This window comes from Rhinoraja longicauda, chromosome 1 (genome assembly GCF_053455715.1).
Source record: "Rhinoraja longicauda isolate Sanriku21f chromosome 1, sRhiLon1.1, whole genome shotgun sequence".
In the NCBI taxonomy this organism is placed as follows: domain Eukaryota; kingdom Metazoa; phylum Chordata; class Chondrichthyes; order Rajiformes; family Arhynchobatidae; genus Rhinoraja; species Rhinoraja longicauda.
Window position 1 is genome coordinate 115,927,537 of NC_135953.1, and position 23,151 is coordinate 115,950,687.

The window sequence follows — 23,151 nt, forward strand, 5'->3', positions numbered from 1 at the left end:
CATCCATTCCTGCCACTAATATGGGGTTTTCACTCTTGCCCTCGTGTGACTAGAGTCACATCATAAACCAGTGCATTCCATTACTCCACAAATATGATTGGTTAGTTGTTTACATTAAATATCTGCAATTTGATGGGTACATTCTTAAAGCAAAATGGATGGCCGAACATTACAGAATATAATTATAGAATTTAATTGTGTTTTTAATAAAGACAACAAATAATTGAGGGGCGTTTGCCAAGTTATTATTGCTAATGGCTAAAATATTCAAACCTTGTATGTAACATTACATAATCAAAAGTACACAAAATGAGTAACAGTTTGAAAAGAATGCAAAAATTCAGTAGCAATAAACAAAACCAGGCAGTGATATATGTTTCTGTTTCAATGATAACAAGCTTTGTGCTTTAAAACACTATAAAAAGTTTCTATTAGAAAGTATCTGTCTTTACAGACCTGAGAACAATAACCAAAGTTCCCCTCTCATGCTTTCTGGAATGCCTTTCAATACAAGCTCCTGTGTCTTCTCTGTGCGATACATGCACACTCCACGCCCAAATTCAGCAAAATGAATTTTCCAAGACTGTTCCTTCATTAGTTCTTTTGCCTAATTATTGACAAAAACTATAATCAGCAACATTCAAAATTCTGGATAGTACCAAGTGTAAAAAAAGTTATTTAAAAAATAATTATATCAATATATAAAGCCACAAGCTAGCACTGAATATTTTTTGTAGTATTTTGGAAATAAAGTTTGACGTGAAGTTAGCTGCATGACTGAGAAGTCTTTAGATTCACTTCATTGCATTTCTTCATTAGTCACAGTGTTCTGTAAATATCCAATCTACACTGAAAAAAATAACATTTTTTCATGACATGGGAAATATAACAAAATGTTCACATATTTGGCACTGACTAATATTAGGTGCAATTTCGCTTATTCACACCTCCAGACTAAGAAACAGCTTTATTCCTAGAGCTATAGCTGCTCTGAATCGGACCTGCTGAGAGCTCCCCCATGATCTGTCTCTGCCCCCATGGTCATCTGGCACAACTGACCTTTTTGCACTTTACCTTGTTTCCTTTTTTTTCCCTTCCTTTTGTTGTTTTTGCAGTTTTATTTATTTTATAGCATCGATATGGAAGTGGCATTCTTAATCTCGTTATACTTGTACAATGACAATAAAGATATTGTATTGTATTGTATTGGATTGTCATTGTGCATCTCCTAACACACCAAGGGTCAAAACAAAGTCCTGTCTACAAAAATGTTAATTTCTGGTTTCTAAAACGGTAATGCTCTTTTGACATGCTATTAGCCAATGTATTTCAAGCCTGCATCACAATACACACTGCAGCTGAATCATGCCCTCACATGAGCATGTTTTTATGGAGCAGAGTACGGTTATTTTTAATTTGTAAACAGACTGTTTACAAAAGAAAACTTTGTCCGTGTGTAATTTTTGGACGGGAATGCAGAACGACCAAGTACATGTCCCAAACAACTCACAACAACCTCTACATATACGCCATAGAAAGCGTTTATCAGGATGCATCACAGTATGGTTTGGGAACAGCTCTATCTAAGACCGCAAGAAATTGCAAAAAATTGTGGACGCAGCCAAGACCATCACACAAAACAACTTCCCTTCTATTGACTTTATCGACACTTCACGCATTGGCAAGACAACCAGCATAATCAAGGATGAGTCTCACACCAGACACTCCTTCTCCCCTCTCCCATCAGGCAAGAGGTACAGAAGTTTGGAAACGCATACCTCCAGATTCAGGGAGTTCCTTCCCAGCTGTTATCAGGCAACTGAACTATCCTACCACCAACTAGAGCAGTTCTGACCTACCATCTAGCTCATTGGAGACCCTTGGACTATTCTTAATCAGACTTTACCTTGCAAGTTATTCCCTTTATCCTGTATTTACATAGATACATAGACAATAGGTGCAGGAGTAGGCCATTTGGCCCTTTGAGCCAGCACCGCTATTCAATGTGATCATGGCTGATCAACCATACTCAGTACCCCGTTCCTGCCTTCTCCCCATACCCCTTGATGCCGATAGCCTTAAGAGCTCTATCTAAATCTCTTTTGAATGCATCGTGTGAATTGGCCTCCACTGCCTTCCGAGGCAGAAAATTCCGCAAATTCACAACTCTCTGTGAAAAAGTTTTTCCTCATCTCCGTTCTAAATGGCCTACCCCTTATTCTTAAACTGTGGCCCCTGGTTCTGGACTCCCCCAACATTGGGAACATGTTTCCTGCCTCTAACGTGTCCAACCCCTTAATAATCTTATATGTTTCAATAAGATCCCCTCTCATCCTTCTAAATTCCAGTGTATACAAGCCTAGTCGCCATTCCGGGAATTAACCTAGTAAACCTACGCTGCACACCCTCAATAGCAAGAATATCCTTCCTCAAATTTGGAGACTAAAACTGCACACATTACTCCAGGTGCGGTCTCACTAGGGCCCTGAACAACTGCAGAAGGATCTCTTTGCTCCTATACTCAACTCCTCTTGTTATGAAGGCCAACATTCCATTGGCTTTCTTCTCTGCCTGCTGTACCTGCATGCTTCCTTTCAGTGACTGATGCACTAGGACACCCAGATCTCGTTGTACGTCCCCTTTTCCTAACTTGTCACCATTCAGATAATAATCTGCCTTCCTTTTCTTACCATCAAAGTGGATAACCTCACACTTATCCACATTAAACTGCATCTGCCATGCATCCGCCCACTCACACAACCTGTCCAAGTCACCCTGCAACCTCACAGCATCTTCCTCACAGTTCACACTGCCACCCAGCTTTGTGTCATCTGCAAATTTGCTAATGTTACTTTTAATCCTTTCATCCAAGTCATTAATGTATATTGTAAATAGCTGCGGTCCCAGCACCGAGCCTTGCGGTACCCCACTAGTCACTGCCTGCCATTCTGAAAGGGACACATTTATCCCCACTCTTTGCTTTCTGTCTGCCAACCAATTTTCTATCCATGTCAGTACCCTACCGCCAATACCATGTGCTCTAATTTTGCCCACTAATCTTCTATGTGGGACCTTGTCGAAGGCTTTCTGAAAGTCAAGGTGCACTACATCCTGTAGCTCTCCCCTGTCCATTTTCCTAGTTACATCCTCAAAAAATTCCAGTAGTCAAGTTCCAGTGAATTCCAGTGAATACAAGCCCAGTCGCTCCATTCTTTCATATGACAGTCCCGCCATCCCGGGAATTAACCTCGTGAACCTACGCTCCATTCCCTCAATAGCAAGAATATCCGTCAAATTAGGAGACCAAAACTGCACACAATACTCCAGGTGTGATCTCACCAGAGCCCTGTACAACTGTAGAAGGACCTCTTTGCTCCCATACTCAACTCCTCTCGTTATGAAGGCCAACAGGCCATTAACTTTCTTCACTGCCTGTTGTACCTGCAAGCTTACTTTCAGTGACTGATGGACTAGGACATCCAGGTCTCGTTGTACTTCCCCTTTTCATAACCAGACACCATTCGGATAATAATCTGCCTTCTCTTTATTGCCACCAAAGTGGATAACCTCACATTTATCCATATTATACTGAATCTGTCATGCATCTGCCCACTCACCCAACCTGACCAAGTCACCCAGCATCCTCATAGCATGCTCATCACACCATGGACAGCTTGATTGTAATCAGGTATAGTCGTTCCACTGATTCGTTAGCACACAACAAAAATGCTTTTCACTGTATCTTTGTATATGTGACAATAAACTAAACTAGTTGGTAAAGCTCTAAAAGTAATGAGCAAAATTTTCATACACAATAATATATAAACTTCATAAACGGGATCTTGCTTTGCATGTAGCAATTCTAGGAGCTGAAATTTTTTACTATTTCTTTACATCATTGTGGACTGGAAGAATTTAAAAAAAAAAGTTCAACAGGTTAACAATCGCAAAATGCAGATCATCTCAAAACGGTATTGTAACTACAGAGACTTCAGTAAACATCATATACCACTTTGGGATTGAATTCTTCAGGTGATTTACGACGGTACATTGTCATTAGTGTCTGTGTGGCTATTGGAACGCTATTCCCATTGAGACTGAGCTGCCGTTCTCCATCTGTATCCGAGGTGGAACCAAGACTCTTCTGTTGGCTACATGAAACAACACTGCTTTGTCTTGAAAATACCTGAAAGACAAATAGTTAGATTGCAGTCGTGAATCGTGTTCTTCGGATAAGGTCTTGTTGCTTCTAGTAAGTACGGCCAATCATAATACAATATTTTATAAATCTTTTGAATATACAAGTGTCATAAAGTTTCACTACAAATAAAAGATCTCAGTAGAGTTACAATAGTTATGTGTATTTAAAGAATGATGTTTTGGCATTTCATGTTTGCCCAAATATCAACTTTGATTATCACGATTTAAAAGGTCCTAACTTGTCTAAGTACATGGGCGGCACGGTAGCGCAGCGGTAGAGTTGCTGCTTTACAGCGAATGCAGCGCCGGAGACTCAGGTTTGATCCTGACTACGGGTGCTGCACTGTAAGGAGTTTGTACGTTCTCCCCGTGACCTGCGTGGGTTTTCTCCGAGATCTTCGGTTTCCTCCCACACTCCAAAGACGTACAGGTATGTAGGTTAATTGGCTGGGTAAATGTAAAAATTGTCCCTAGTGGGTGTAGGATAGTGTTAATGTACGGGGATCGCTGGGCGGCACGGACTTGGTGGGCCGAAAAGGCCTGTTTCCGGCTGTATATATATATGATATGATACACCAATAATAATTGCATTAGGTGCAGCATTTTGGAAGGAACTTGCAGTGAACATTACACATCCAAAAAAATAAGTGATTTAATTTTGGGCTTGAAATCTAACTCTGTGCAGCAATATAAAATGCAATCTGAATTTCTCTTCCAGGTACCCAGAAGTATTTACAATCCCATGGAAAGAATATTCCAATCAAGGTCAGTTTAATAATTTACAGCAATCTGGAATTAAAATTTGATTAAACTCATTAAACCTTCAGTCATTGAAGTCTCTTATCTTAAACTGGGTTTGAACAAAGGAATTGAATTGAAAACTCCACTAGCTCACTGAGTAAACAAGCCAATACATATTAAATATACATATCAGAGCTGGTTGATTTGCCAATTTGTCACAGTTTAAAATAAATTCTCTCGTAAGTTTCATTCCATTACTGAACAAGCCAAATTATATTCTTTAGCCCATTCTCAATTTTACAAAAGTTCCAAATATAATTTGAGTTTGTATCATCTGTGGCTATTTAAGATTGCATTCTCTAAAGGGACAAGAAAATATACTTTTAATTTAATGCTTCGTCCATTGGGCACAGCCAACTGCCTAGAGCTGTGGCCTACAGCCCGCCTGCAATCATCTGGCCCAGTTGCAGAGGATCAATCTCACTATTCCTCTACATATTCCAGGTGATTAGCAAGGTCTCCAGATGGCTTTGTCTCAGGTAGCACTGTGTTGGGGTCTACCCTCTGGAGTGCACCTGACAGGCTTGAGAGAAGGAAAGAACCGGGAGTGGAACTTTGGGTTTCATTAAGCATAAAATGAATTTCCATTTTTCACCCCTTAAACTATCACAAGTAAAATTAATCTTTTTTTTCTAAGTTGGTCATACATACAAAAACTCACAAAATAACTCAAATTAAACTATGCCTTCACCTTTGCCACCTATCAGGAGCTCCAGATTTAGCTATCAAGATTCATTCCAAACAATTGTTAAATGTAATTTCACACAGATTTTAAACACAATTCATTCCACATACCTCATCAGAACTGAGACTGCCCATCATTTCTTTGTCAGAATATATTTTTGATGTTGTTTGCTGCAGAAAGTCAGAAATTCTTTGCACTAGGAAGTCTCGATCTTTGAGATTAGCAAAAAAGAAAGTCATCCTGTTTTTTGTGCTGATAGATAATGGACTTGGAAGCACACTTGAGCTGTCTGCTTTTTCCACAATTGTCACCTAAGTGAAACAAAAACATCCTTCAAGGTACAGTTTGGTTTGCATCACTTGCAAATGACTAGCAGAAACAAAAGCCCACAACTTATATCTAACATTAATCAAATGTGCTTTTCCTGAGCAAGTTAGTGAGACAAATTCTTGTTATGATTGAAGTCCAAATTCAGAATTACCTTCTCAGATCTCTTGCTACTCAAATTTTCAATGTGCCATTGTATTTTTAAAAAATCAACTATTCAATTACATTGTTATTCCCATGTGTATACATAGAAAATAGGTGCAGGAATAGGCCATTCGGCCCTTCGAGCCAGCATCGCCATTCAATATGAATATGGCTAATCATCCAAAATCAGTACCCATTTCCCCTTAATTCCTTTAGCTCCAAGAGCTAAATCGAACTCTCTCTTGAAAACATCCAGTGAATTGGCCTCCACTGCCTTCTGTGGCAGAGAATTCCAGATTCACAACTCTCTGGGTGAAAAGGTTTTTCCTCATCTTAGTCCTAAATGGTCCATCCCTTATTCTTAAACTGTGACCCCTGGTTCTGGACTCCCCCAAAATTGGGATTTTTTTTCCTGCATCTAGCCTGTCCAATCCTTTAAGAATTTTATACGTTTCTGTAAGATACCCTCTCATCCTTCTAAATTCCAGTGAATACAAGCCCAGTCAGCTCATTCTTTCATTATATGTCAGTCCTGCCATCCCGGGAATTAACCTGAACCTACGCTGCACTCCCTCAATTGCAATACAAGTGCTACTCAACTTACGATGGGGTTACGCTTCGACAAACCCATCGTAAACCGAAAATATTGTAGGTCGAAAATGCATTGAATACTCCCAGAAGCCTCCTCGCTAACTGGCGCATGCGCCCAGGAGGCCGTTTGAGTGACACTGCTGCAGCCGCGGTGGTGGGTAAATGTTGATCCTGTGGCCGGGCTGAGGAGATAACAGGGCGGCGGCGGAGGTCTGCGAGTCCGGGAAAAGATCAAAATTCAAAATTCGAAGTACGGTTTCTAATGAATATGTATGAATTTTGCACCATAGTAAAGTCGAAATATCGGAAGTCGAAGCATTGTAAGTCGGAGAGCATCTGTAATGTCCTTCCTCAAATTAGGAGACCAAAACTGCACACAATACTCCAGGTGTGGTCTTACCAGGGCCCTGTACAACTGCAGGAGGACCTCCTTGCTCCTAAACTCAAATCCTCTCGCAATGATGGTCAACATGCCATTAGCTTTCTACAGTCTGCTGTACCTGCTTACTTTTAGTAACTGATGTGAAAGGACACTGAGGTCTCGTTGCACCTCCCCTTTTCCTAATCTGACACCATTCAGATAATAATCTGCTTTCCTGTTCTTGCCACTAAAGTGGATAACCTCACATTTATCCACATACAAAGTCAACTACTAGTGTAGAGGATTTTTCTTCACATGTATCACCAAGGGAACTACAGTTCATAATTAAGGCAAATCTATTGGAAATGGGGCTCTTTATTCTCCAGAGTTCACAGCAATTATTGTTACTATTCATATGCCAGTATGAGGATAGCTCCTCTCCTTGCTATTTGTTTTACTGGCTTTATGATTCACGTTTTGTTACCAGACTCAGTGTTGTCTGTTCTGTTAGTGCCAGTCATTAAGGACAAAGCTGGTAAAGTGGGCAGCCTAGATAATTACAGGCCCACAGCTTTAGCAAGTATACTATCAAAAGTCCTAGAACAAATTCCGCTGAATAGATTGAATGAGTTTGTTCAATCCACAGATAACCAGTTTGGTTTTAAAGCTAAACATGGCACCGACTTGTGCATTTGCGCCTTAAAGGAAATTGTAAACAAATATAGAGGTAAAAATTCATCAGTCCTTATGTGCTTTATTGATGCCTCCAAAGCCTTTGACCGTGTTAATCATAGAAAGTTGTTTGTTAAATTGAGTCAAAGTGGGGGTGCCCAAATACATTGTGAGAATTCTGGCTTACTGGTATGCCCACCAGACTATGCAAGTAAAATGGGGCAATATGGTGTCAGTCCCATTTGGGGTTAGTAATGGTGTTAGACAAGGGGGAATCTTGTCCCCAGTTCTTTTCAATCTCTATATTGATGATCTGTCCGAGCAATTGAAAGCCTGTAATACTGGGTGCATGATTGGTAACACTTTAGTGAACCATATTATGTATGCAGATGATCTTGTGGTCCTTAGTCCATTTAGCGCTGGTCTACAGCAGCTCCTTGCTATATGTTCTGTATTTGGTGTGGAACATGATATCAAATATAATGCCAGTAAGAATGTTGTTATGATCTGTGGAACCAAAGGGGATAAATGTCTAAAATGTCCTGATTTTAAATTGACTGATAATAATCTTAGTGTATGTAATAGGGTAAAATATCTTGGATATTTTGTTACAGAACAAATGACAGATGATGAGGATATTTATAGGCAACGCCGCATGATGTATGCACAAGCAAACATTCTCTTCCCAAGTTTGGTGCATGTACAGATGGGGTAAAGATGTCTCTGTTCAGAGCATACTGTACACTACTCGACACTGCACACTTGTGGTCAAACTATTAAAAAAATAGCTTAGAGTCTTCAGGTAGCTTTTAATGAGGCCATGAGGATATTACTTAAGAGACCTAGATGGTGTAGTGCAAGTGAAATGCTTGTGGCTGCAGGAGTTAATACCCTACAAGCCGTGCTAGGAAATTTAATGTATGCATTTATTTGCTGAATTAATTACTCTGAAAATTAGATCATCTTGGCATTATCACTAATAAGGTTCAGTACTACACACTACCAATCACAGTTGTGGAGACATTGGTATAGTTGTCTTGTTGTTGATCACTGATGGCTGATGCTTTAAACCATGCATTGTGCTTGTATGTAATTTATTGTGCTTTTGTTAGTAATTTGTTAGTAACTTACTGTGCTTTTGTATGTAACTTATTGTGCTTCTGTCTGTTTATTATATGTAATGTCTTGGCTTTTATCTGGACCTTGAGTCTGTAATAAAGTATTGATTGATTGAATAGGTGTGCAACGATAATCAGTAGGGCCAGAATGTGCTAAATCTTTGCACTTCTGTAAGGTATTTCACATTAGACACAAATTCTAAGCTCAGAACTTGACTATGACTGTACAGAGACATTTTTCTGAACACTATTTTATACCACAGTTTACAGCGGAAGCGAAACACTTAAAGTACTCAACAATACTATTCAAGTCCTCTACCTCATATTCCATTAATAATTTTAGTTGGTTGATCCGAAAAGATGACATTTGGTGGAATATTGAACGAAAACACCATTTTAGGTATCGTTTTCAACTGTCCACTTTACTTTTGGTTGTAGAAGGGTTCTCTCCAGAAAACAATGTTATCTCACAAATATTAGATCTTGGAATCAATTAGATGAATAACTTTTTAACTTAACCACATTGCCATTCATAACCCTGGGAAGACATTTCGTCATAAGCTGTCATTCTTCCATCACGATTTTCGGTATTAATATGTTGGGGTGAGGAAATCACTATTCCCGTTTTCCAATACTTAAGTGAACAAAACAAACTTGTCTGTCATTATCTGAAAATGATCAATGTCTTTGCTGCCTTTTCTTTTAATTTCTGCGGTCTAAATTGAAGCACAATTGAGGATTACATTTTCACCCTAAATGAAATACAAAAGCTAAAAATCTGATGAAATTAATGAAAGATAAAATAAATAGTAATATTACTCAACTAACCATTCATTTCCTTACAGATATAAAATAGCACATGACTACTTAATGCAAGAAAATTATAGTCCATGTATGGCATGATTTTCTGCTGAAGCACTGTAATTTTACATAAAAGTGAAAATAATGGTGGGTGAACAGGTCTGAGCCATAACCAATTGCTTGCCTGATTTACAACTTCACAAATGATATAACAAGTACAAAGTACCCCAACCAAATACAAACACTAGTTAGAATTTTCGATCAGAGAATAAACATTAACATCTTTCGTTCATACACACCTCTCTTAGAGGAATAATGAGACTGCACAGGTTTTCTTCTTTACTGGTGAAGCAGATGTAATTATTGGACACAAACATCTGACCCACAACATGCATCTTACTGAATGGTGTCCAGAGGGTGCAGTCTGTGTGACCATCCAGACGTTCATCTTTAGGAAGCCGGAATAATGCCCTGTATCGCTCACTTTTTGCCCTGGCATCGAGATCCCTTCAATTAAAAAAAGATTTCTTTAGAGTTCATCATTTTAAAAATGTACCATGACATTCAAAGTAATAAATAAATAAATAAATTACAGATTCACTAATAATATTCAATTTTATATTTAATATGAACTTCTAAATTAAATTTGCAAATCACTAACCGTTTTAAAACAGAAACCTTTTGAGGAGACTTCTTCTTTAGTCTTGGAAGTGATCGATCTTCCTCAAAGCCTTCATTGTCAAGAAGTTGCCTCATTGCAATGTTGGCTAGTTGTTCCATTAGTTTAAATGTTTCACCAATATTGAGGAAGACGGAAAAAATATGTTCACTACATCTTGTGCTCACTTTGATCATTTCAGGAAATAGCAGTGTGGCATTCTTCTCTAGCTGAATAATGTCTGCCCATCGGATCACCAACTTGGCTAGAAGAAGGTGAAAAACTCAGATTGTTTTCTTTGTTCCAAACCACTGCTGCAAGGAGAAGGTAAAACAAATTCTATTTCCCAAACTCCTTCACAGTATAATGAACTGGAGGAATTTAATTCATTTATAAATTATATTCAAGGAAATAGAACGCATTTATAGTTTGTTACATTTCCAAAAACACAAAAGCAAACAGTGCCGAAATTTATTTTCTGGTGTCACTCGTGTTGACTGCATGAACTTCACAAAAATTTGGATTCTTTGCAGTTAATAGAACAGAATTTTGGAAGTGGAGTACATGTTCAGTTCCACAATTAACTACACTTGATTAATGTCATAATACAAAGTAAGAGAGGAACAATATTTTCAAGTTTCTAGTTAACCTTTTATGCAATAAATAACAGCAAAAATATACAACTGTCTTAATCTGCAAAACAGTTATTTTGTAATTTTCTAGCAGACATGTCATCAGAAACTTTCAAATGAAGAGTAGCATTTACTTATGCCTTGGCGTCTGGAAATTAATATTATCATAATTCCACAAAATTATATCATACATCCTGTCCTTGGTTGTCTGTCATGTTATTGCACTTTAGAAAATTTTACCCTTGATATCGGAAAAAAAAAGAATATATAAAAATAAGCAACTTATTTTATACAATTTTTAATATTTATTTTCATAAATTAAGATATATGCTTAAAGGTTAAGAATGGGTAGACAACACGAGGGAATCCTGTGAGCAGTTATTCAGGAAGGGAAGGCTAAATCAATAGACAATAGACAATAGAAGAAAGCGAATGGTATGTTGGCATTCATAGCAACAGGATTTGAGTTTAGGAGCAGGGAGGTTCTGCTGCAGTTGTACAGGGCCTTGGTGAGACCGCACCTGGAGTATTGTGTGTAGTTTTGGTCTCCTAACCTGAGGAAAGACGTTCTTGCCTTAGAGGGAGTACAGAGAAGGTTCACCAGATTGATCCCTGGGATGGCGGGACTTACATATGAGGAAAGACTGGATAGACTGGGCTTGTACTCGCTGGAATTTAGAAGACTGAGGGGGGATCTTATAGAAACATATAAAATTCTTAAGGGGTTGGAGAGGCTAGATACGGGAAGATTGTTCCCGATGTTGGGGGAGTCCAGAACCAGGAGTCACAGCTTAAGGATAAGGGGGAAGTCTTTTAGGACCGAGATGAGAAAACATTTCTTCACACAGAGAGTGGTGAGTCTGTGGAATTCTCTGCCACAGAAGGTAGTTGAGGCCAGTTCATTGGCTATATTTAAGAGGGAGTTAGATGTGGCCCTTTTTGCTAAAGGGATCAGGGGGTATGGAGAGAAGGCAGGTACAGGCTTCTGAGCTGAATGATCAGCCATGATCATATTGAATGGCGGTGCAGGCTCGAAGGGCCGAATGGCCTACTCCTGCACCTATTTTCTATGTTTCTATGTTTCTAATAGGTGCAGGAGTAGATTTATTCACAAAATGCTGGAGTAACGCAGCAGGTCAGGCAGCATCTCGGGAGAGAAGGAATGGGTGACGTTGTGGGTCGAGACCCTTCTTCAGACTGATGTCAGGGGGGCAGGAGTAGGCCATTTGGCCCTTCGAGCCAGCACCGCCATTCAATGTGATCATGGCTATATTAATGTAGTCATTAATATAGTTTATAAATTTCATTTTAACTCAATTAACATGTGGTTTAATTTATTTGTACGATTTTAATTATTTTATTTCTACCATTATGCAATTTCACAAATAATCCCATCTTTATTATTTCACCAGTATTTCACAGTGATGGGTTGCTGAGAATTGAAGTGAAACTAAGTTTTCATAAAAGAGTTGCAAAAATCCAATAATACTAATTATAACCTATTTCCTAACTCCCTCAATTGAAGATAAAATGCCAAAGAATACTATATAATAATAATAATAATAATAATAATATTCATTTATTGTCATTGCAACGAGTACAACAAAATTAAAAAATAGCCAATCCTGACGGTGCGTACAAACATATATGCATACCTTCTCTTCCCAACAAAAATGAGTAAAAGCAGAGATGGTTGATGCTCAGATACATCCAACCCTGTCGTGGAACCCGACCCTTCCAATAACTGCAAGAATAATAGTTAACCAGTTTTTCCTCTTCTGGCATCCCAAAGAGTTTACGAAATTTCAAAATAGCTTCCTTAAACTTATCTGTGTCATCGTCCTCTTTTACATCGTTATTTTTATTGTATTCTGCAATTATACCCTAAAATCAAAAAGAAAATAAATGGCAAGTTCAATAAATAGTCACTCTATATTTTAAAATGTACTACAATTTCATGAAATTTGTTTATCATGTCCTAATATATTTATACATTGAGTGATTATTGCAAATAGATTCAAAAGCATTTATTCCTGGAGGTGGGAATCAATATTTTGTTTGCATGCTTAAAAATGTTAGTATATCCGTTCTCATTTAAATATAGCTGTACATATACTCAACAAGTTTGTTATATTATTCAAATGTAGATAATGTATACACCTTCATTTTAATTTTAATATTCTTTTAAAACACCAACCTGTATTTTACCCTTAACAAATGTAGTGATATCATTTTCATTCTCAAAGATTGAAAGTGTTTGTAATAAATTGTGCTCTATCCATTCCCAATGCTCGGTTATTTCCTTTCTTGAGCCACCTAAGGAAAATAATAATAATTGCAAACCTCAAGGTCAATTTCTACTCAAATATCTAAAAACACAATGTTAGTTTATTCATTTGACATCATAATGATGTCAAGGTAGAAAATAAAGAACAAATAAAATTTGTATCCTTAAAATAGGGCTGTATTAATGGAAATAAGGGCCCTGCCAGGCATCAGTTACATACATTTTTAATCATTCTTAATAAAAGATTGAGGTCCCTTATGAGGAGGTTGTGCATTTTGACTAGTTCCAATTTTAATAAACTTCCAACAAAAACAGAAAATGCTGGTAACACTCAGTGAAGCAGGCATCTATGTAAAGAGAAACAAAGTTGACTTTTCAGATCTGACAAAGTGCCCTTGACCCGAAACATTAAAGAGTTTATTTTTCCACAAATGCAGCCTGTTTTGAGGGCTTCCAATTTTTCTGTTTGTTTCAGATTTCCAGCTTCTACAGTTTTAATTTTCTATTATTTTTTATTTCTTTGGTTGATCATTTACTGGCATTAATCTAGGAATAAGGTGCGCAGTATTATCAGAGCTATTAATATTCAGTATTAACCATGTCAGCCATATAAAGTTACTGATAAATATATTTAGCAAAAACCCTACTTTGGTTTATTTATTCTGTAACATTTCACTCAGTTGTTTTCACATTTTTACTTTGTTTTTTCTCCTTTGACAACTTGTCTTTAACAGAAAAATATCGTGACATTTCACAGAATTATAGAAAAAATGAATCCTGCAAGCCAAAAAGTAGCCAAACAAAAATGATTTTAAAGAGACACAAGAGACTGCAGATGATACCTGGAGCAAAAAAAAGGAAACTGCTGAGGGAACTAGCTGGCCAAGCTGCATCAGTGATAAGGAGGAAGGAATTGTTGACACTTTGGATTAAGATTTCCCATGAAAACCAAAAAGAGATGGAAGTGGAGGAATATATAAAAGGAGGGAATTCCAGTATGGACAGTTTTCTGAGAGAAGTATAATCAGAAAGTGCTCAACAAATATAGCTTAGAAATACAAAATAAATTTCACAAGCAAACTTTCAGATTAACTTTACACAAGGAATGTTATATTGCACCCAAGTGGGGGATTTCAATTTTCCCCATATCAATAAAGAATGCCATACTTCAGAGGGCTTGGATGGGATGGAATGTTAAATGTGTTCAAGAAAATCTTGGTAGAACAAACCAGGGCAGGACTAACACAGTAGATGGCAGGGCACTGGGATGTTGTAGCCAGGAGACCAGGAGTATAGGCACTGAGACCAGGAGTACAGGAAAGGATGGTGAAAGAGGCATTTAGCGTGCTTGCCTTTGTCAGTCAGGATGATGGGTACAAGAGTCGAGACGTAAAATGAGAGCTGGGGTAAGGTGTTGGTAAGGCCATATTCGTAGTAATGTTCTGCTCCCTGATTTAGGAAAGTGTCACTAAGCTGGAAAGAGTGCTAAAAACGATTAAAGGGGATGTTGTTAGGTTTGAAGGCTGTGTTACAAGGGCAGGATTGTTAGCTGGGGCATTTAACACTGCAACGTATGACACTGAGGGCTATCTGAATAGAGGTATATAAAATCAATCTGAATAGCCAAAGTACATTGCTCAGGGTAGGAAAGTTAAGAACAAGAGGGCATATTTTTAAGGTGAGAAGAGAATGATTTAAAAGAGAAGCAAGGAATGAATCCCAAGAGACAGACAGGTGCACTCGCACACATGTGTAAATGGAATGAGCTGCCAGAGGAAGTGGTAGAGGTGGGTACAATTGTGACATTAATAAAACACTTAGAATGATGAATGAATAGGAAAGCTTTGGAGGGATATGGACCAGGTGCACACAAACGGGAATAGCTCATTTGAACAATTAGTCGGCATGGAAGAGTGGGGCCCAACCCTTCATTTCCCCGTTGTCCTCCAAAACAGTCAAAAAACTAGAGCCCATTTCTGTGATCAGAATTTTGGTCATTACTCCCAAAATTTAGCTCAGATGTCCCTTTTCTCCTAATGCATCTGAAGTGCCTCGAAACATATAATTGTTGATTATTTAGTATAATTTTACCTTTTACCACTATCAAATATCTTTTCTAGTCCTAACTGTAATAGCTAATTTACAGCATTTTGCATTTCTCATTCCCTCCAGTGGATGAGTGAGAACTCAACTAGAGACCAGACTAGGACAGAAAGCACTTACATTGCTCCACCATTCAATTCGATCAGGGCTCGTGTGCCTCAAAACCATGTTCCCATCTGATCCTCAAATGTTCAGATTTCACAAGTTTCCAAAAAGCAATTGAACTCCATTTTTAATAAATTACTCAAAAAATACGGTACTTCATTACTGTACTGAATTCAATCTAGAATCCTTAGAGGTTAAAGCTTTTTCAGGAGATATTTAGCGCTGATGTGTAGGAAAATAACTGTAGATGCTGGTACAAATCGAAGGTATCACAAAATGCTGGAGTAACTCAGCGGGTCAGGCAGCATCTCTGGAGAGAAGGAATGGATGACGTTTCGGGTCGAGGCCCTTCTTCAGAAGGGTCTGAAGAAGGGCCTCAACCTGAAACGTCACCCATTCCTTCTCTCCAGAGATGCTGCCTGACCCGCTGAGTTACTCCAGCATTTTGTGATACCTTTAGCGCTGATGTATTACATTATGATGCTTTTTATAAAATATCCGTGATATATGTCGTACCTTCGTAGAAAAGCTTTGATCAGAAATAATATCGTTCTCTCTATGGCTTAAAAATAATTTTGATTTTCTTAAAAATTAAAGTTGCTAAATTACACACAAAATACCCTCGTTATTCTAAAACTTACCACATGCAATTGTCCAGCATACAAGTGATTCAGGAGTCTGATAAAGGATTCTATATGGTGCAACTCTAGCACTGGAGTCCAATACAACATCAAGTGTCCCCACGAGCAACCCTGCATTTGAATTTCCAAAGCAAATTTACAATTAGATGACTAGAAACAATTCCTGCAATAATCTTACAAAAAATCATTCTTTTTTATATACACATACACAAACTAGATCAATTAAATGCCCTGATTGTGAAAAGAAAAAGTGAAAAGTTAGAAAAGATCCATCACTGTAAAATCTCAACTGTTTAGAAATGGAGGCACAGGGGAATGAAGATGTTGGAATATGAAGCAAAAACAAAAGGGAAATTGCTATAGAAACTCAACAGGTCAGGCAGCATCAGTGGAAGGAAATGGACTGTCAATATTTTAGGTTAAGGTTAAGTCCCTTCATCTCATCAGAGTAAAGATGTTGAGATAAAAATTATGGTTTTTTAAAAAACCTTTTGAGATCTGAAATGCAAAAAAATGCAACCGCATAAGAAGGGAAAAATGCCCTTAAAGTTTTTATACAAATGATACTATTTGGACAAAATAGTATCATTGATATCTGCAAATAAATTTAATACCACCGGGGTGTAATTACACCTTCAAATAATTTTCCTCAAAACAAAAAACAATTCCCAAATTTGCAATATTTCAATGACCAGAAGGGAAATATAATGAGGAATCTACACGTTGTCACAGAAAAATGAAAAATAATGATCAGTTTACATTTAGGAACTATTTAAAAATATATTACAAGCACTTTCCACCTTAAGATTATGTACTCCTTCCTTGTGCTGCGGTCTATCCAGACAAAAAAATCCTGCAGATCTTACCAATTCCTTTTACAGGTCCAACACTGATTTTCCATCAACTGGTGGCCCGGTACCTCCTTTAATCTGGACAAAATTAGGAGAGCACACTTGAAATCACATTCGGAAGTCTCCCCAAAAATGTGGCACTTGGGCTGGGTGAGGCGGCCAATGTTGATCTCATTGGGACTTCCACGCCGATCGACGGGTCGAATTTGTAAGGCGGCAGCTCTACCTTATACATTTAATTTAGATTATTCTATAATTAAGGTGCTGAAGATTATTTTCTTGATTTAAAAGATTTTTGTATATACCTCTTGGTCACAAACATGGGTAGATTATTCATGGGTAGTTTAGTAGGACACACAGAGTATAACAAGCTGTAAGATGCAATTCAAATTTGCCCAGAGAACCAATTCTCATACCTAGATCGAAAGGAAGAACAGTAGGCAAACGTGTATGTTTTAGTAGATATTCGCTTGCTCTTGCTACAACTCAAAACTCTGCAGGTAAAGACCACATTGCCAGTGTCAGTCAAATTATTACAGCAATGAATTATTATTTGCATGGAAGCATCATCTAATTACCATGGTACATTCCCTTCATACCTGCCCTCAGGGTCCTCAGTCAAGATTTCAAGAAGCTTTCTCAGTCAATTGGTGAGCCTGTGGTATTCTACACTACAAAGGACACAGGAGGCCAATAAGCTTGAAATAAGTTTAGCTTATTATTGTCACGTGTACTGAGGTACAGTGAATAGCATGTAAACAGACTATAGGTCAAAGCAGGTCAAAGACTATACATGAATAAAATCAAACTGTCCACAATGCAGATAAAGGGTACAACATTTAGTGCAAAATACTGTGCCCTCCATAATGTTTGGGACAAAGACCCATCATTTATTTATTTGCCTCTGTACTCCACAATTTGAGATTTGTAATAGAAAAAAATCACATGTGGTTAAAGTGCACATTGTCAAATTTTAATAAAGGCCATTTTTTTTACATTTTGGTTTCACCATGTAGAAATTACAGCTGTGTTTATTCATAGTCCCCCAATTTCAGGGCACCATAATGTTTGGGACGCATGGCTTCACAGGTGTTTATAATTGCTCAGGTGTGTTTCATTGCCTCCTTAATGCAGGAATAAGAGAGCTCTCAGCGCCTAGTCTTTCCTCTAGTCTTTCCATCACCTTTGGAAACTTTTATTGCTGTTTATCAACATGAGGACCAAAGTTGTGCCAATGAAAGTCAAAGAAGCCATTATGAGACCGAGAAACAAGAACAAAACTGTCAGAGACATCAGCCAAACCTTAGGCTTACCAAAATCAAATGTTTGGAACATCATTAAGAAGAAAGAGAGTACTGGTGAGCTTACTAATCACAAAGGGACTGGCAGGCCAAGGAAGACCTCCACAGCTGATGACAGACGGATTCTCTCTATAATAAAGCAAAATCCCCAAACACCTGTCCGACAGATCAGAAACACTCTTCTGGAGTCAGGTGTGGATTTGTCAATGACCACTGTCCACAGAAGACCATGAACAGAAATACAGAGGCTACACTACAAGATGCAAACCACTGGTTAGCTGCAAAAATAGGATGGCCAGGTTACAGTTTGCCACAAAGTACTTAAAAGAGCAATAATAGTTCTGGAAAAAGGTCTTGTGGACAGATGAGACGAAGATTAACTTTTATCAGAGTGATGGCAAGAACAAAGTATGGAGGGGAGAAGGAACTCCCCAAGATCCAAAGCATACCACTTCATCTGTGAAACACGGTGGTGGGGGTGTTATGGCCTGGGCATGTATGGCTGCTGAAGGAACTGGCTCACTTATCTTCATTGATGATACAACTGCTGATGGTAGTAGCATAATGAATTCTGATGTGTGTAGACACATCCTATCTGCTCAAGTTCAAACAAATGCCTCAAAACTCATTGGCCGGCAGTTCATTCTACAGCAAGACAATGATCCCAAATATACTGCTAAAGCAACAAAAGAGTTTTTCAAAGCTAAAAAATGGTCAATTCTTGAATAGCCAAGTCAATCACTCGATCTGAACCCAATTGAGCATGCCTTTTATACGCTGAAGAGAAAACTGAAAGGGACTAGCCCCCAAAATAAGCATGCTAAAGATGGCTGCAATACAGGCCTGGCAGGGCATCACCAGAGAAGACACCCAGCAACTGGTGATGTCCATGGATTGCAGACTTCAAGCAGTCATTGCATGCAAAGGATATGTAACAAAATACTAAACATGACTACTTTCAGTTACATGACATTGCTGTGTCCCAAACATTAACTGGGGACGGTTAATGGGGAGACTATGTATAAACACTGCTGTAATTTCTACATGGTGAAACCAAAATGTATAAAAATGGCCTTTATTAAAATCTGACAATCTGCATTTTAACCACATGTGATTTTTTCTATTACAAATCTCAAATTGTGGAGTACAGAATCAAATAATTAAATAAAGGGTCTTTGTCCCAAACATTATGGAGGGCAATGTATACCATTGAAGTCTGATAAAGTCCGATTAAAGATAGTTCAAAGGTCTCCAACGAGGTAAATGGAAGGCCAGGTCTGCACTCTAACTACTGTAGTATAGTAAAGGAAAACAACCAATTCGTTAATAGAGACTTAACATTCAAGATAAACCAGATCAATCCCCATGAGATCTGGCTTCAGACAGCATCATCTCAACAGTAGTTGAGGATATTTGGCAGACAGTCAACAGAAAAGCATTGGCTGAGTGACAGTGTGTGGATATAGTGACTGCTCAATTCCTCAAAGCACAGTTGATTCTTTATGCACAAAGCCCACTGCCCCACATCAGTGCCCCAGAAATTGGAGTAATCTACTGAAGAACAGAATTCATGGCTGCGATTGTACCCCAAAAGCCCCTTTGCATTATGACAGCAAGAAGCTGAGCTTCCTCCAAGACCACAATGATATCAGTTTATGTTCCAAAAGAATTAACAGCAGATCTGTTACTCGAGTTGCATGCCACTTCTATATCAAATGGACAGAATTCAAAAGATTCTCTACGCAATGAAGGCTTTAGTCACTCAATTATTTCCAAGACCTAGGTCTTAGTGCGAGTCAGGATGAGAGCTTTGTAGGAGACCATTGAGTAAGGAGACAGCAGGTGTTTGGACAAGTGTTTCAGTCACAGTTAAGCGGTAAACAGCAGAGAAATAAGCAATACTAGGTCATTTTAATGAAGAAATAAATGTGACTAGAAGCTCATCGGAGGCTCAAATATGATACTTAGGTTGCAAATTATCTAGTTCAGCCTCAGAAAGCGAGGGACGGAGTCTGTTGCATAGAGAATAAAGTTTGCAGTGATGATGACACTTAGTCTTTACAACATTTAGTTGGACAAATAAAAATTCTACTCATCTGTGATTAGGTATTAGACAAACGGAGACAGTGGGAGAGATTGAAAATGATAGAAAGCAAAGTGGAGTAAAATTAATACACACTTGTGATCTTGCTCACGCAAGATGTTTATTTGGTAATACCAAAGACCAGAAAATAAAATCTTTCCTTAACCCCCTCTTCTAAGAACCACAAAGTTAATAGTACAGGAACAGGAAGAGAAGCAATTTTAGGTAACTCTCAGATTATGACTGAGTAGATAAGAATCAGACCAGGTGAGGGCAGCTCTCCAGCTGATGAACAAATGAAAGATATTGGAATTAGATGCAATGATAACCTTGCCAAAGAAACCACATTGAGCACTATGCACAAAGAAAGAAGGTTGAAAGAATGGTTGAATATAACATGTCATCTTGTGACTTTGATAAGACCTCTGATAAAAGTCATCAGCTAATAATTAAACTTTGTTATTTCCTTGACATTTGCTGCTTGACTTAAGAATTTACATTTGAGATTTTGAAATTATCTTACAATTAACCTGTAAGTAGCAGTCTTGAATCGCTGCAATATGAAATCATCTTTTCTAATTCACATGTAGTAATTTTAATATAGAGTTCCAAAAGGTATGCAAAAATTGGAGGGAAAAAAACATTCTGGAAAATAAAGATTCCTGCAGGGAAATGGGCACTTTGAAAACGAGCTGTAAAGCTTGTTCCGAAGGCTACAACAGCAGTTCAGAAACATTTTTTCTTGAAAGGCGCTTAATAACAAATTCAATATAAGCAAGCAATGCTGAATATTCAAAAGCTAATGTTTAATTTTGCCTCTATCTGTTCTCAACATGAGAAAGAGTGGTTACCTCTTCATTTAAATTTAAAATGCATTTAAATGCACAATCCAGTTATTAGAGCCCCGTCAGATGGATTTGTGGCAAGACTACACAATACAAGAATATCATTATTGGTGAATAGATGACCACTGACAGTTTTCTAGGAAAACCACTGGTCAAAACAAGCACAATACTGCCCAATAAGCAATGCCTCAATTTATTTTTTTAAACTGGGAACTAAGCAAGATCAGTAAACCCAGGGGTCTGACAGATGAGGCACGTTGATGACAGCTATTGCTGCTGCCTCACTGCTCCAGTGAGCTGGATTTGATTGTAGCCCTTGGCACTGCTGCATGGAGATTGTATAATCATCCTAAAATCTCATGGATATCCACAAGATGCTCCAGTTTCTTTCCACATCCCAAAGATGTGCTCATTTGCAAGTTAATTGGCTACTATAAATTGCCCCAAGCATAAAAGGTGTTAGAAGAATCAGGGGACAGTTGATGGGCATGTAATAGATAATAGATTACAGGGAACTAAATGGAGAGAACAGAATTGATGGGATTGCTCTGAAACCTGTCATAATTTCAACAAGCCAAATAACCTTTCATGTTAAAAGGAAAGACATTATGTTTTAGACAATACAAAAAATTGGTGTAGCATAGACAGATGGTTAAAGAATTACCAAAAGGATTTTGAAAAGCTGGGCGACTGGGTGGTTCATGGGGGTTAATTCAGAAAAGTGTCAGGCATTGGATTTTGGGAAGTCAAATCTAGGTAGGATCTACACAATGAATAGCAGGGCCCCATGAGTGTTACAGAGCAGAGGGCCCTAGGAGTACAAATACATAGTTCCCTGAAAGTGGCAGCAGGTGAAGATTGCTTTTGTCAATCTGGCCTTCATTGGTCAGAGAATTAAGTTTTGGTCACCCTTTGTGGGAAAGATGCAATTTAACTGGAGACTATGCAGAGAAGAAGAAGAATCAAGAACTAGAGGGCACAGGTTTAAAATCAGAGGGAAAGGATTTAATAGGAGCTTGACAGTTTCTAAATCCCAGAGGGTGGTGGGTGTATTAATAGAACTGCCAGAGGAAGTAGTTGAGGCAGGTACAATAATAATATTTAAAAACATTTGGACAGGTACATGGATTGAAAAGGTGCATGACATGTGTAGACTGTAGATTGCTGGGTAAGACAATATGGGAATAGTCATGTTTTAAGTAAAAGGCAAAAGAAAGTCAGCTAATGTTACAGAGCTGGAAATCAGCCTTGGTGATATACTGATCTATCTGAATTTGGCAAAGTAGCTAAAGAACTAGTCTGAATTTTAATAACTTCAAAACAAAAACCTGACCATATTCCACAGTTTATTTAGTATGAACTCTGCCAAGCTACTTTCTGGGGAAAACAGCCAATTTTACTTTAAGAATCTGCCATTGGAAAAAGACCAAATCTCTTAAGAATGGGGTCAAAATTTCAATTACTGCAAACTGTTCACGCTGTTCATTGTTTATGCAAAACCACCACAGTTAGATTCAGGACATGTGAAATTAAAATAATTTATCTTACATTTGGGGATGATAAAGTATACAGCATTAAAGTATACAGTGGGATATAGATCAGCTAAGGAAATGGACGGAGAAAAGGCAGATGGAGTTTAACCTGTGCAAGTGTTGAACTTTGGGAGATCGAATACATGGAGAAAAAAAAAAGAATGGCATAACCCTTACAGCATTGATGAACAGAGGGATCTTGGGGTCCAAGTCCATAATCCCTTAACAGTGGCAACACAAGTAGATAGAGTGGTAGAAAGAAGGCATATGGTATGTTTGCCTTCATATTCTGGGACATTGAGAGAAGAGTCAGGAAGCCATGATGTAGCTTTATAGGACTTTGGTTAGACCATATTTAGTGTATTGTGTGCAGTTCTGGTCACTCCATTACAGCATGTGGAGGCTTTGGAAAG

The 23,151-nt window shown here is 38.1% G+C and overlaps 1 protein-coding gene across 2 annotated transcripts in view; it reads right to left on the reverse strand.

Annotated features, from left to right (window-relative positions):
- tbc1d9 (TBC1 domain family, member 9 (with GRAM domain)) overlaps positions 1 to 23,151 on the reverse strand; it is a 54,676-nt gene that overhangs the window by 24,738 nt on the left and 6,787 nt on the right. For both annotated transcript variants that reach the window (XM_078404885.1, XM_078404878.1), the window contains exons 3-10: positions 16,127 to 16,237; positions 13,188 to 13,306; positions 12,646 to 12,874; positions 10,362 to 10,623; positions 10,000 to 10,207; positions 5,797 to 5,997; positions 4,010 to 4,186; positions 457 to 607 (exon numbers count right to left, since the gene is read on the reverse strand). In XM_078404885.1, coding sequence (XP_078261011.1) covers positions 457 to 607; positions 4,010 to 4,186; positions 5,797 to 5,997; positions 10,000 to 10,207; positions 10,362 to 10,623; positions 12,646 to 12,874; positions 13,188 to 13,306; positions 16,127 to 16,237 — 1,458 coding nt within the window. The remainder of the gene's footprint in view (positions 1 to 456; positions 608 to 4,009; positions 4,187 to 5,796; positions 5,998 to 9,999; positions 10,208 to 10,361; positions 10,624 to 12,645; positions 12,875 to 13,187; positions 13,307 to 16,126; positions 16,238 to 23,151) is intronic.